Source organism: Hippopotamus amphibius, chromosome 1 (assembly GCF_030028045.1).
Source record: "Hippopotamus amphibius kiboko isolate mHipAmp2 chromosome 1, mHipAmp2.hap2, whole genome shotgun sequence".
NCBI lineage: Eukaryota > Metazoa > Chordata > Mammalia > Artiodactyla > Hippopotamidae > Hippopotamus > Hippopotamus amphibius.
In genome coordinates this window covers 102,519,305-102,532,852 of record NC_080186.1, presented here as the reverse complement: position 1 = coordinate 102,532,852, position 13,548 = coordinate 102,519,305, and the positions used below count along the sequence as shown (strand labels likewise).

The following is a 13,548-nucleotide window of genomic DNA, read 5'->3' as shown; positions in this document are numbered from 1 at the left end:
AGAGATGAGGTCAGGAAGCAGGAGATTCTACCAAGTTCTAGAGGGCCCTGTTTGGAGATTTCAGAGGCATGGCGATGAGGCAACAGAAGTGTGTGGAGGGCCGGACGCTGCTTCACATCCGGGACATGAAGGAGGACCCAGGAGGTCTGGCCTTCCTGTAGTGATGGACTAGACCAGGGGTAAAAGACTTGATGACTCTGATGTCCCAAGGCACACAGTGCTCTGAACATTCCGGAGAAGAGGCAGCAAAGAAATAACTGTTTCCCTTAAGTTCTTGTCAGCACTTCCTAAGAACTGTCTCTCTGAATGGGTGACTGACCGCTCAGGGGCAGGCGCAGTGGCCTGGGGAGGCCCACTCCCTCTGGCGCCCGTGTCCAGTGGGAACTCGTGGACAAGAATCACCCCCAAAGGCCTGTGCGAAGTCTGGCTTAAGACCACCCAGTGCAGCAACAGTGTCGACGGCTTTTCCCAAGCTCCCTGGGAGCTCCTACAAGATGCTCTTCCACCAGCGACCAGGTCCCAGCCCTCTCGTTAGGACCTACCTTCTCAGAGTCATCATTGTAAAGGGGTTCACGCTGAGAATAAGAGGAGCCGTCACTTGAGTTTGCATTTCTTGGATCCCTAGTGTAAATGGAAACCTGCAGGGTGACTGTACATCTGGAAATGCAGAGTAGGTTGACTTAAGCCAAAACAAAACAAAAAAAGTTCATGAACAAGAAGAGAGTACCTACCTTCTGATGCCCAAAATATGCTGACGGGTTTGGAGAAGACATCCTTGCTCTTCACCCAGCTGTTGTTACGCTGTTTGGTCCAGGCAGACACAACACAGTAATAATTGCCCCTGTCTTCCTCTGTAGTCCTTTGGATTCGGAAATTGAACGTGTCCGTACGCTCCTTAGAAAAAATGAAGTCTCCATCCTGGGCCCGTTGCTTGCTCCTCTCTCCGTACTTCAGCGTCCAGTCGCCGTTCATGACTGCAAGGAGTTCGCTGGTCACCACGTCATCACTGCGGCGGTTCACCCTGTAGTACCAGGACACCGTGAAACGGACGCCCGCCTCCACGCTCTTCGTGTCCACTATCCGGCATTCCAGCTCCGTGAGGTCATCTGAGAACTCAGGGACCCTAGAAGCATTCAGGTACACCTGATACTCTGGTTCTGAACAAGACAGAGGGGCCAGGATTTAAAAAAAAAGAAAAGAAAAAATCAAATCAGAGCAGTTTACCAAGAATTAGCAAAAGGAACAAGAAAAGTACTGTTCTTATCCTGACACTCTTAATGTCCATTCTGTTAGGTACAGTGATAGAAACGGAAGCTTTTACATTGTCTGGGAAGGATCCTCTGAGAGTTTGTTATTGCAAAACTTGCACCATGCTGCCCCCACTACCCCCTCCTACAAGAAAACCTCCCAAGGCCAGAAGCCAAAAGTCCCCAATCAGAGTCTTGATCTTTCCAGAGGGGGGGGTCTGCTGTCTCCCCAGGAGGCTGGAGTCTTCTGAGAAGAATCTCTTAGGAAGCTTGGTGTCCATGCTCTACCAAGATGTTCTCTGGCATGCCAAGCAGTGCCCAGAGACCTCCAAAGCCCCCACAGGAATAGCACTGGAAAACCCAATCTCAGAGTGCATTCTAGCTCTTGAGGCCAGTCAACCCACTGTGGCTCGGGTTCTTGCCATCCTTGGCTTTGCCCCAAAGGCAAGGCCATTGGGTCATCATTCCTCTCGTGTACGGCCATCCTCAAACTCCCCACACGGTATTTTTTTCACTGACACACGTAACTCTCCCATTCAGTTCTGCCAGCGTGGAAGGCAGCTCCCTGTGATCCTGGCTCTAGTAAAGCCCACTCACTATGACCATCCTACTTCCCGCCAGGCACAAATTCTGATGAGCGAGGGAGGGAAGCTGGAGCTCTCCTAGTGTCCCCACTGCCACTGTCACAGCCCTGTTATTTTTCACTTGTATAAAACCCCTCCTCCTGTGAGGTTCACTGTTTGCATTTCATCCATTTCTGCAATTCCACATCAAGCCCTTCCAGGAACTGGTATTGGGACCTCCCTTCAGTGCTTCCTTTCCTCTACCTCCACCCCCTCCACGTGTCACATCTAATTATCTGAAGTTATACAGTCACCACAGTCTTGCACCACCGGGTGACCTGTTTGCGGTGGCCTCTCCTCTTGACTGCCCTGCAAACTTGCCCTCATTCTTCAGTGTCACCTCCTCTGTGCCTTCTTCGTGGGTCCCCAGAGTGTGACACCCTTTCTCTGTGCTCCTGTAAGCCATGTAGGCACTCTTGTATGGCAGTTATAACTCCTCACTTGAAGGTCTTGTCCCTAAGCTTCAACAACATGGCCTTGTATTCAGTAGTCACTCAATAAATGTTTGCTACCTTGATACTACGACTTTAGAAAAGGCTACATTTTTCTCTGGTAGTACCTTGCCTGCTAGGAGACAAATCATTCCACCTAAAGGGAACTTTGCATTTGCCAACACTATATTCACATCACCTCCATCAAACAGTTTAGTTTTATTTAACACTGCTTTTATTTATGACTCATACAAATTATAAACTGCTGAGGTCAAGGAACTGCTCTTTTGTGATCTGTACTTCCAATGAAATGTATAACATCATGACTTCCCCAAGAATGATTCAGTGGCCAGGAAATGGAAAGAACTCAAAATCCTAATTCCCTCAAATGTCATCTTCACAAGCATTTAACTGTAAGCGAGGCTGGACCCCGTGCCATAAAAAGCTGAACCCGCGCAACTCTGCCCGCTGATGGGAGCCTGTCCTCAGTGCTGTGGACGTTACAGAGACATAGGCTAGAATGTCATCTGCCACCTCGTTTCACAGGCGCTGAAGATGCACAGCTCAGGGGTTTCCTGGCCCTGGGCAGAGTGCTAACACACACACTGCCTCTCTAGCAACTGCTGACTGTGGAACAAACACTGTAATGTATTTATGCCATCACAGGCACAAGATGAGGAATTCCCAAATTACCCCACATCCCGGGTTTCAGACCCTTTCTTCATGTCGGACTTTAGCACAGCAACTAGAGTGGGACAAGGACAACCGAGTTTGTTTAATGTGGAAAGGACAGACTTGAACTGGTTGTGCATACAGCAAGACCACCCTCCTCAGTCCTCTCAGGACCGAACGGGACCACCAGGTCATCAAGCGTCCTCATGAAACAGCAGCAGCAGCCTCCTCCACTCCAAGCACGACGCCAAGCCCCTTCGCATGGGTCACCACATAAACCCGGACAACACACCGTGAAGCAGTAAAGAACAGTGGTGAGGAGCCAGGGGTCTGGAAGCCAGACTGTGTTTGAATCCTGGCTCTGCCATGATTTGCTGTGTGACCTTGGGCAGATGACTTACTCTCTCTGGTGCCTCATCTGTAAAAATGGGGAGAATGACAGTAACCACCTCATAAATGTTATCATGCGGATTCATCGTTAAAATATATGTGAGAGTGCTTAGACGGGTGCCTGGTCTGTGTGTGTGTGGGGGGCGGGGTGGGTGGGGCGGGGGTGTCCTGGAGGAGGTGGGTGGAGAGGGAGGGGAACTGGGTTGCGAACATGTTATTCCTGGGGTGCAATAGAGATGGCAAGTCAAGATGCCGAGGACACAGCTCTGTGCCAGTGTTTGAACCTGGAGTCTAAGAAAGAGCTGGGGCCAAAGCAGGGGAACAGACACACACACACACACACACAGACACACACACACACACAGAGCTAAAACCGCTCTCCAAATAAACACAGCAAGCCCCTCCTCTTAACTTTCCAACCACTGCTCCTGGTACCACACCCCACTGTTCACTCTCCCAGTCCCTGCTCTCTCTGGGCAGTGCCTAAGTCTCACAATTCTACCTCCTCAGTGTCTCTTCCACTTCTCACATTCCAGGCCTCACGCACAGTAGGTGCTCTATAAGTATCTGTGCACAGAAGTAAAAACCTCACAACTACCACTCCCATCCTGGCCCTCTGCCTCCAGCCAAGGTTATTATAATAACCTTCCAATGCACCTCCAGGCTCACACCACCACCAGGTCATCTGTTCAAGAAGCCTCCCATGGCTTTTCCTCTCACCTACTGAGTTAAGAACACACTCCCCAGCCTGGCATTCAAGGCCTTGCCGAGTGTGAGACTAACCCCCTCTGTCCAGCTCCACCGCCCACGGCCCTCTTGTAGTTACTCTAGACTCTGTTCCAGTGGCTCCTGTCACCACTCCCTCATCACCTCTTCTGCTTCTTCCCACTGCTGCCTCTGCCTCAGCCCCTGGGACACCTACTCAGTAAGGCGCTGGGTAAACGACTGAACAGATCCCCCCATTCTACTCCCTCCTCTCCCCCAAGATGGATCTGTTTAAATCTAGGTATCCAAATGTGGAGAAAGAGAGTACAGGGCTGCAGCATGTGTGCATCTAGTTACAGGAATGCCAGCTTGGCAGAAGAGCAAAATCCTTTCATTGACTGGTTGGTCTCCTTGTTCTCTGTTAAAACTAAATCTTAAACAGATGATTGAACCTGGTGTACCCCCCAAAAAATAAAAAAAAATAAAAAAATTAAATAAATAAATAAATAAATTAATTAATTAATTAAAAAAAAAAAACAAAAAAAACTAAATCTTATGCCCCCAAGAGGAGGATCCTAACGCAAAAACAAACAAAGGTGGATTCTTCTGAACTTACAAGGCGTATGTTTCAGTGATTTAAAGGATGTGCAAAGGTCATCTGGACTATCCCCCAGCCTTGGAGGTTGCCTTTAGACTTACACTCCTAGAAAAGATATGACTCCACTACTTCAGAAGGGTAGGCGTGTGCGTGGGTTCTTATTTCTTTTTTGTTCTGGTGCACGTGTGGAAATCTTCCTTTATTGCTGCTTCACAATTTTAAAAATTGTTGGCAGAGATTGGGCCTATTCTGCAAGGTCCATCGTGCACAGACCTCTCCCAGGTAGCCTCTCCTACTGAATAGGAAGCCTCCTTTGAACTCAGCAGCCTGTCCCACCTCTACTTCTTATTCAGCAAACGTTCACAGAGACCCTACCACCCGCCAGGCTCCCTGCTCTCCAAGGACTACTTGAACATTGCCTTGAATTTCAGTTACATGTCTGTCTGCCTCATGGACCTTCCATAGGGCTCTTTGCAGGGTCTGGGACCCCTTATTCGATTCATCTGTGTGTGCTATGCGTGCAGTGCCTTGTACATAAAAGACATTAACACACTTGCTGAATTGAACGAAATTTAATATTTTGCATAAAAATGCTCATTTTCAGTATAAGCATTTCACTACTGATTACTGCTATATTCTGCTTGATCTCATCAAGAAATCATCTAAGAACGTAATGGTGGTTATGTTTAAAAAATGCTTGTCAGTTACAGATGCACAGTGAAGTATTTAATGGCAAAATGACATGATGTCTGGGATGTGTTTTACATTATCCCAGAAGGAAGAAAAAAAAAAGAGAGGGGGCAGGGAAAGAAAGAGAGAGAGAGAGAGAGAGAGAGAGAGAGAGTGTGTGTGTGTGTGTGTGTGTGTGTCCAGGGGAGGGAAGAGAGATGAAATAAGATTAGCAAAATATTGATAACTGCTGAAGCTGGTAGTTTGTTCCACTTCTGTGTAAAGTTCTATTTTAAAAGTTTAAAACAAACAACCAACCCACCCACATCGTAAGCCCTTTCACAGAATACTGAGGCCAACCTAAGGCAGGACATCACTAACCTTCCGAGAAACAAAGATCTCTCCCTAATCTGGCTGCCAGGACAACCTGCTCATTTACACACGGCCTCCTGAAGCCGCCGCCTCCCACAGTGCAAGTGCAAGCTCTACCCCCACCCCCACCAAGAAAGACTTTGGTTTTTGATCATGGGTCATTGAACTCCTTTGTTATAACTTTCAAGACAATGAAAATGTTCAGCATCATTGGCTACTTTGTAAACGCAGATATTTTGTGCCTACCGCCTGCAGGAACCTGAACTGGGGGTTTTCACAGATGACCTCCTTTTTTTTACTCTCACAACAGTTCTGTAAGGAAGGTACAGGATACTAACAACTGGCATTTATGGAGGATTTCCTGTATGCCGGGGACCATGCCACACGCTTTTCTTACATTCTCGTTTAATCTGCACAACAACCTTACCTGATAAGTACTATTTTCAAGTACATTTCCTAAACAAAACAAAAAACAAAATCAAAGCCCAAAGGAGGTAAGTTCAAAGACTAAGGTCTTGCACGGTGTGGGGTGGGGGGTGGGAGGGGGCACGGGGGCAGAATCAGAGGAGAGGCTTTGGCTCCATGGCCTGGCTCCCACTACGGCCGAATTGCACAACCTCATTACACACCCAGTTATTAATGCTTTCTCAAAGCCGGCTCCATCCCAGAAGACAAGAGTGACGATAACAGCTGAGGCACTAATCCTGAACTGTGTACAGCAGGGCAATGTTCTAATACCCGCTTTGAAGCTTAGCTAACTTGGGAGAGCTAATAAAATGAACAGGCTGCACGCATGAGTCAGAAGGAACAGGAGGAAGAGGGCCCTTTTTTCTGCTGATGCTGGTTTTATCATCCTGAACTGGGCAGGTACTTCAGAGGCAGCTGAGCGAGTTGACTAACTGTCAACGAATTGCCACTATCGTCACTGGTACACGACAGTTAAATATTCTCTGGGAATTTCCTGGCTGTCCGGTGGTTAGGACTCCCTGCTGTCACTGCCGTGGCCCAGGTTCAATCCCTGGTCAGGGAACTAAGATCCTGCAAGTCGCGTGGCATGGCCAAAACAACCCAAACAAACAAACAAACAAAAACAATTAAATATTCTCAAACATTTAATAAGAGAAGGCTATAAATAAGGCGCTGTTATGAGGGGGAGCACTTTAACCTACTTAGGTTATTATGAGGTCGCATTCAGCATTACCAATTCCAGAGCAATAGAGGTGACATTATTTGAGTGGAATACCTATGCCCCACACCCAAAGCGACACTCATCCCAGTTTTGTCTTTCTTCATCCTCACTCACTCCTCCCAGAGAAAGGAGAGAATACCAGACTTGGGGGCGGAGGCGGGACAGGGGGAAAGGGGCTGGGTATGGTCAGCTCAGCCTCTTCTCTTTGGACCCACACGTTCCCAGTTCCCCATGCCCTACCACACCCCCACGGCTTATCTGGTTGAGAACCTGGTGGGGAAGAGCATGTTCTATATTGACTCTCCCCCAGAACACCAATAAATCACTACCCCCACCACCATGAAAATGTACAGAGCACTTAAGTGCCAGGCACTGCGCTAAGTGATCTGTAGGCATTACCCCAAGAAGCCAAGAAAACCAAAGCTTAGAAACCATAAGTGACAAGCCTGAGATAGCACGCCTAGAAGGTGGTGGAGCAGGACTCCATTGTTCTTCTGCCTTCGGAGATAATCCTGGACAGACAGCAGATCGTAGCTGCCTATAAAATTCTGCAGATCTAAATCTTATCTTCTATAGATGGCAAAGAACTCTCAAGTCTCTCCCAAGTACTTAGCAGATTAACAACTCCTTTTAAAGAAAAACAATTACCTTCCTCCATGCCACATGGCTGGAAGAGGAGACAGTCCTCGAGTGGGGAAGGATGCAAATCAGGTGCTTAAGCCTGAATAGCACCACTCAGCTCTGCCTCCTCCTGCTCGTGTATCTGAAGCCTGTGGAACTCTCCAATTAACACCACAGAAGTCTGGGACTTCGGGCAGAGAGCTCAACCATGAACTGATTAGTACCCAACTCTTGCCAAGGGCTCATTTAAGACATCTGATAGCAGAGGGAGATGGCTTAATATGCAGATTAACCAGCCATTCCTCCAGATTCTCTATAGTTTTAGCCATGTACTAAATTGGATCAACACAAAGCAACATTTGTCCTCCACAGTAACTCAGTTTCTTACAAAAACTCCTTCACACACTTAAGATTTATGTCCTTAGCTTTTATGGGGAATGGATATAAGAAACATCCATTTAAACAATCACTTGGAGCTTTTGTAAAAGAACAGTTGAAAGCACTGTCCATTATGTTATCCAATGCCCCTTAAATAAAAAAGCACATGACAAATTCAGTGCCAAGAAAAAGTTTATCTCCCTTTTGTTTGTTTTCCTTCATCAGAAGAGGAATGTATAACCACAACTCTTTTTTCCTCAACTCTCCAAAACTTCAGAGGCGAATTCAGTACTCAAATGCAGTAACTAATTCATCCCAACCATCTTGCAATATCTATTCTTTGATTTTTTTTTACCCCTTTTGATCTCGATTTTATTTTTGTGCCTCCTGCTTTAAATTGGACTTCGTTTTGCAAACCAACTTAAATCTTTTTCCCTTCAAAAGTAGGGCATCCATCCTAAGTAAAGAGGCTGCTTCTTACCTTCTAAAAAATCAGTGTTCCCAGCTGCTACCAGTGCTCTTGGACTTGACAGACCCATTCACGTCAGTGCCCTGATCTGTCTGGTTAACACGATGCAACATGAGGAGACCTCAATCAGCTTCAACCCCTCATCTACTCAGTGCACCAACCCCAAGCAAATGAGGACAAGAACCACCCAGCTTTTAGGACTCTACGCTTTAGAGTTTCAGAAGTGAAGCTGATTTCCAAAGCCCAACTATTTCAACATAGGATGACAATACTTGGGACAGACTCCCCTTAAGATGAAAATACTCATGACAGACTTGATCTAGGGCCATAATTCTGTCCAAGCCATCCCAAACATTTCTTCTGAAATAAAAGAAACAAGCATTAACCACTGTGTAGATTCTATTTTCCAAAGATGGCCGCAGTAATGTTTCCCATCTCATATGCCCTTTTTGCAGTGTGACCTTGCTGGTCTCCTGTTAAGAGATGGTGGTCTCTTTCCCTACCCCCTTGAACTTGGACAGACTCTGTGATGGCTCTGACTGATAGAAAACAGCAGAAGTGCACTGTGCCAGCCCCAGGGCTAGCTCTCAACTCGCCAGGCGTTTCCACTTCCTCTGTCTTGGCAGCCAGCCGCCATGTAAGAAGAATGACTGTCCTGGGAAGATGGCGCCGTGGGAAGCCGCCTGGATGAGCCACTACGTGGGGACTACGTGGGGCATGAGAAAGCCATCTGGAAGGGGATCCCCGGCCCTAGCTGTCCCAGCTGTCATCACGTGTATCAGAGATGAACCTCACAGAGTCCCTCCCTGATTCCTGACCCTCAAAACTGTAAGCACAATGAAAATCAGTGGTTTTCAGATGGGGATTGGGACAGTATCTCACTCTCACTGTTACTGTGGGGAGCAAATATTTAATGCATGTAAAGCTCCTGACCCAGTCCCTGGCATGCAGTAAGTGTTCAATACACGGTGGTTATTATTTTTAATCTGTCAACTTACAAAACTGAGCGTTTTGTGTAATACCTGCATAGGGAACGGACTTTCTCAAGGGCTCTTTCGTGACAACGTTCCACAGTTACACAACATAGGATGACCTACATTAAATAGAGTACTTCCTGTCTTACTGTCCCCTGTCAGTTAGCTCCAATAGGCCCCAAGTTGCATGTGGCATGGTCTCCATGTGCATAGGCATGTGTGTTGTAGATCTAGAGAGAATCACAGTGTCAAGCCAGGCCTCATCACTGCTGGGCAGAGACTCCGACTGGGAGGTCCTGGAGAAAGGTCTACTGCTGCACTCCTGCCTGACTCACCTCCTGACAAGTGTCCAGGGAGCTGTGATGGTGTGAGTCATAGACACAGGGAAGGAGGAGATTAAGGGGAAGACAGAAGAATACCACTTACCCTCCTGGCAGGTTTACCCATGTGCAAATATCTCTGAGTATTCTGAGCTAAACATTATTGCTTTCTCTGCCATTCTTCTCTTCCTATGCACATATCTGAACAGCATCCACATGTTGTTGCTGGTTTATCTACCCATTGGGCCAATGTTTATTGAGTGTCCATTACGTGCAAAGAACCGTGGGAGGGGCAAGGTCTGGGGCCTTAGACCAGCCAAGGAAAAACACACTGACACCATTTCACGACAACGGTGCTGGATCCTTCGGATAATAACCGAACCTTTTTCCCACAGTTTAGTCTCTTCATTTCTTCCCACTCTCTGGAGAACACAGCCACCAACAAATCCCTTCTAGCTAAAAGGGCCCGTTCCCTCCCAGAGCTCCCCTCCTGTTTCCTGACAGTCCCTGTGTCTCCCCCAGGGTAGGCTGGGATCAATGCAGGAGGACTTCAAAGAGGCCCTCAAATTGGAGTGCAGACAGCACTTTCTTAAAAAAAAAAGAGAGAGCGAGAAAGAGAGAGGAAAAAAACCCGCTTGCGCTGTGATTCTAAGGCGGCGGGGGAGGGGTGCAGAGCATCTGCACGGGGATCTGACAGCACCGCTCAATGCACCGAGGATCAGGGCTGTGAGACACATTCAGCTCCAGAGATGAAAACTCTTCTTTTGGTGCTGACAACATCTGTTTTATTTTGAAGGTTGCTAAGGAGAGTTCTAGCTGGGCTAACATTGTTCCAGTTCAGTACTTCATAGTGAGTCTCTTGCATGGGGTTCAGAAGGCAGGAATAAAAGCTTGCCAGATAAACCCCGCTCCTTTCACTTTGCAGATATCAAAGAATCACTTTGCTACCAGGGATGACGAACACCCCGCCTAGTCTGGCTCTGACTTGGACGGACCCTCTGCTTACTCTCTTATTACTCTTCTTCTCCCTGCCCCCTCTGTCCCCACTTGCCAACTCCCCATCTTTGCCCAAGAACAGCTTATTAGGAAGAAAAAGACTGAATGTGCCACTAGCCCAGGAGAAGGTTTCGATGCTGAGAAATGAGCTGAGAAATGAGCTGGGGCTCACGGCGGGAGGATGTTTAGCATTAGACAAAGGAGGAAATGATCTCCTAGCCTTTAAAGATCTGTCTTACCTCCTGATAGAGCAGTGCCAAATGGGCTCGGAACAGGCAGGGGACAGGAGAGAGATCAAGCTCAAAACAGGGAAGAGGCTGACTGGCCTGTCTCCATCTTGCAATAAAGGACGCAGGAAGACAAGAACTCCACGCTCCACTCAGCCCAATCCCGCCTAAATTCACTTGCAATTAATTACAAGAGAGTAACAAAATTAGGAGAAGTCAGTCCTGGAGGACAAGCACTCAGGAAAATAAGGGATGGGGAAGATGAGAATGGTAAAAAAAGAAGAGGATATGACAATGACCTTCACATATATGACAAGTAGCGATAATGTGTGTGGCAAGGTGGGCAACAGTTGAGGGCCACTCTGCTCCGCCCCCGGGAATCGTGACTCAGACGTGGGGGGGGGGGGGGGGGGGGAGGCGGATCCCTCCAGAAGAGCAGGGGAAGCAGGAAGGCCCCTACATTTAACTGGTATCTGCAAAAAAAAAAAATTCCTTTGGGGATTCCAGGGCATTCAGGGAAAAAAACACGTTCCATTAACTGAAGGAATTCTTTTCCTTCCCTGGGCTTTAGAAAAGTACCAGCTCCTGCCAGAGAGTACCTAGGAGTCTAGGAAAAGGAAAGGGAGGATGGCAGTGTTCTTCCTCCAACAAAGATCCATTTCAAAGAGCCATTCAGCAGGACCCCCGATCCTGCAAATCTTGACAACAGAAGGAAACTATATCCTCTCAAATGGGGGTATTGAGACAACCGAGGCCACATTATCTAAACATTTCCCTTGCCTGCCAGATTCTGTTTCAGCCCGTTTTGCTTTCACCCCCCAGCCTGGGATCTATCCAGGAGAAAGTATGCCTGTCCTGATATCAAGAACGCCAAAATAATGTGAAACACACAGCTCCCTGACGCCTCTCCATATCCCAGAGGAGGGATTAAGCTAGAGAGGTGAAGAGCCATCCTCCAAACCACTCACCAAGCCAGGTCACAGCCACAGCAGCTGGAGCCGACATGGCCTCTGCCACCTTGTGCCAGCTCCTGTTGTGCCCGGGTGTCCAGAGAGCCACGTGGCAGAAATAATAGCCAGCGTTCTCTTTGCTAACATCTTGAACTAGTAAATGGTAGGAGTGTGCATCCACGTGACTCAAGGCCACGCGAGGAGAGCTGTGCACCAGGGAATCACGGTCCAGCTGAGCCAGCACACGGGGGCCAGGCAAGGTGCTGTCGGGCGTCCTGCTGAAGTACCATGTCACCTCGGGTCGGATGTCATCCACGCGGTCCGCTGTGATGTTGCAGGTCAGGCCCAGCTCCTCTCCTTCAGCCACAGACACATTCCTGGCCACAGCTGCTCGGAGAACTGGAAAATTAAAAACAAGGACATCTAGATAATCTCGATTATATCTGCCGCTCCCACCCTCAGCCCCTCAGCGCATCTCCTTTTACCTTCTTATTTGTAACATTCAAGTTAGAAGGCTTGGACTACCCTGGTGGCGCAGTGGTTAAGAATCCTCCTGCCAATGCAGGGGACACAGGTTCGAGCCCTGGTCTGGGAAGATCCCACGTGCCGTGGAGCAACTAAGCCCATGCGCCACAACTACTGAAGCCCTCGCGCCTAGAGCCCATGCCCTACAACAAGAGAAGCCTCCACAATGAGAGGCCCGCACGCCACAACGAAGAGTAGCCCCCACTCGCCACAACTAGAGAACGCCTGTGCGCAGCAATGAAGACCCAATGCAGCCAATAAATAAAATAAATTTATTAAAAAAAAAGAAGGCTTTATGTAGTTTTAAGTGCTTGAGAAATATATTGAATAAATGAATGAAACATGCTATATTTCTTTTTATTTCATTAAGACAATAGCAGGAAGCATATATATGCTTACTATATGCCAGACACTCTTCACAGTGCTTTAAAAATTTCATCTTCAAAACAACCCTATGAGGTAGTACTATTATAACCTTTATTTTACTGATAAGGCAATTGAGGCACAGAGAAGTTAAGTAACTTGCCCAAGGTCACACAGCTAATACGCCCTAGAGCTAAGATTCAAATCCCAGCTGTCTGCCTCCAGGGACTCTGCTCTTACACGTTACCCTATCATCACGTAAGCTATCACTTGAAAACAAGTCTGCTGAACATCACGCAACTAAAATTATACTTTCTCCATACGCATGATAGGGCTTGGGTGACTTTCAGAGAAAAGACAGCTCAGCTCTGGCTGATACATACTTTCTGTTGGAGGCTAGGAGCTGGAGGGTAGGAAGTGAGTGTAAAACCATCTTCTGGGTAAAAGGGGGTAGGGAGGATCCTAAACAGAGGGCTGGGAAAGTGAAACCAGACAATACGGCCTAACGAGTCACGTCTTCCAAATGCAATGCACTTAGAGCATCATTTATTCCATTCCACACACCCGCCTTAAAGTCAACGATAAAGCACATATTCTAAAACCAAAACACAATGATTTCTGGATTACCCATGCCACTGCCCTCTCTCATTAGCGTGCATAATTAAAAGCAAACTATATTTGGATGAAGCACTGAAGGATCTGGTGTCACGGTCTCCAGGAAGATCTGGTTTCAGTGTTCCCCTGTCAAAGCTTTTTACATGGAAACGTTTTACTTTATTCAAGGGATTTTTTTGCAAAGAAGTTGAACATCTGTAATCAGAGTAGAAAA

At 47.5% G+C, this 13,548-nt stretch overlaps 1 protein-coding gene across 2 annotated transcripts in view; it reads right to left on the bottom strand.

The window, feature by feature from the left end:
• Nucleotides 1-13,548, bottom strand: part of PTGFRN (prostaglandin F2 receptor inhibitor) — a 77,401-nt gene that overhangs the window by 21,022 nt on the left and 42,831 nt on the right. For both annotated transcript variants that reach the window (XM_057720258.1, XM_057720249.1), the window contains exons 4-5: nt 11,850-12,230; nt 732-1,157 (exon numbers count right to left, since the gene is read on the bottom strand). In XM_057720258.1, the coding sequence (XP_057576241.1) occupies nt 732-1,157; nt 11,850-12,230 (807 nt within the window). The remainder of the gene's footprint in view (nt 1-731; nt 1,158-11,849; nt 12,231-13,548) is intronic.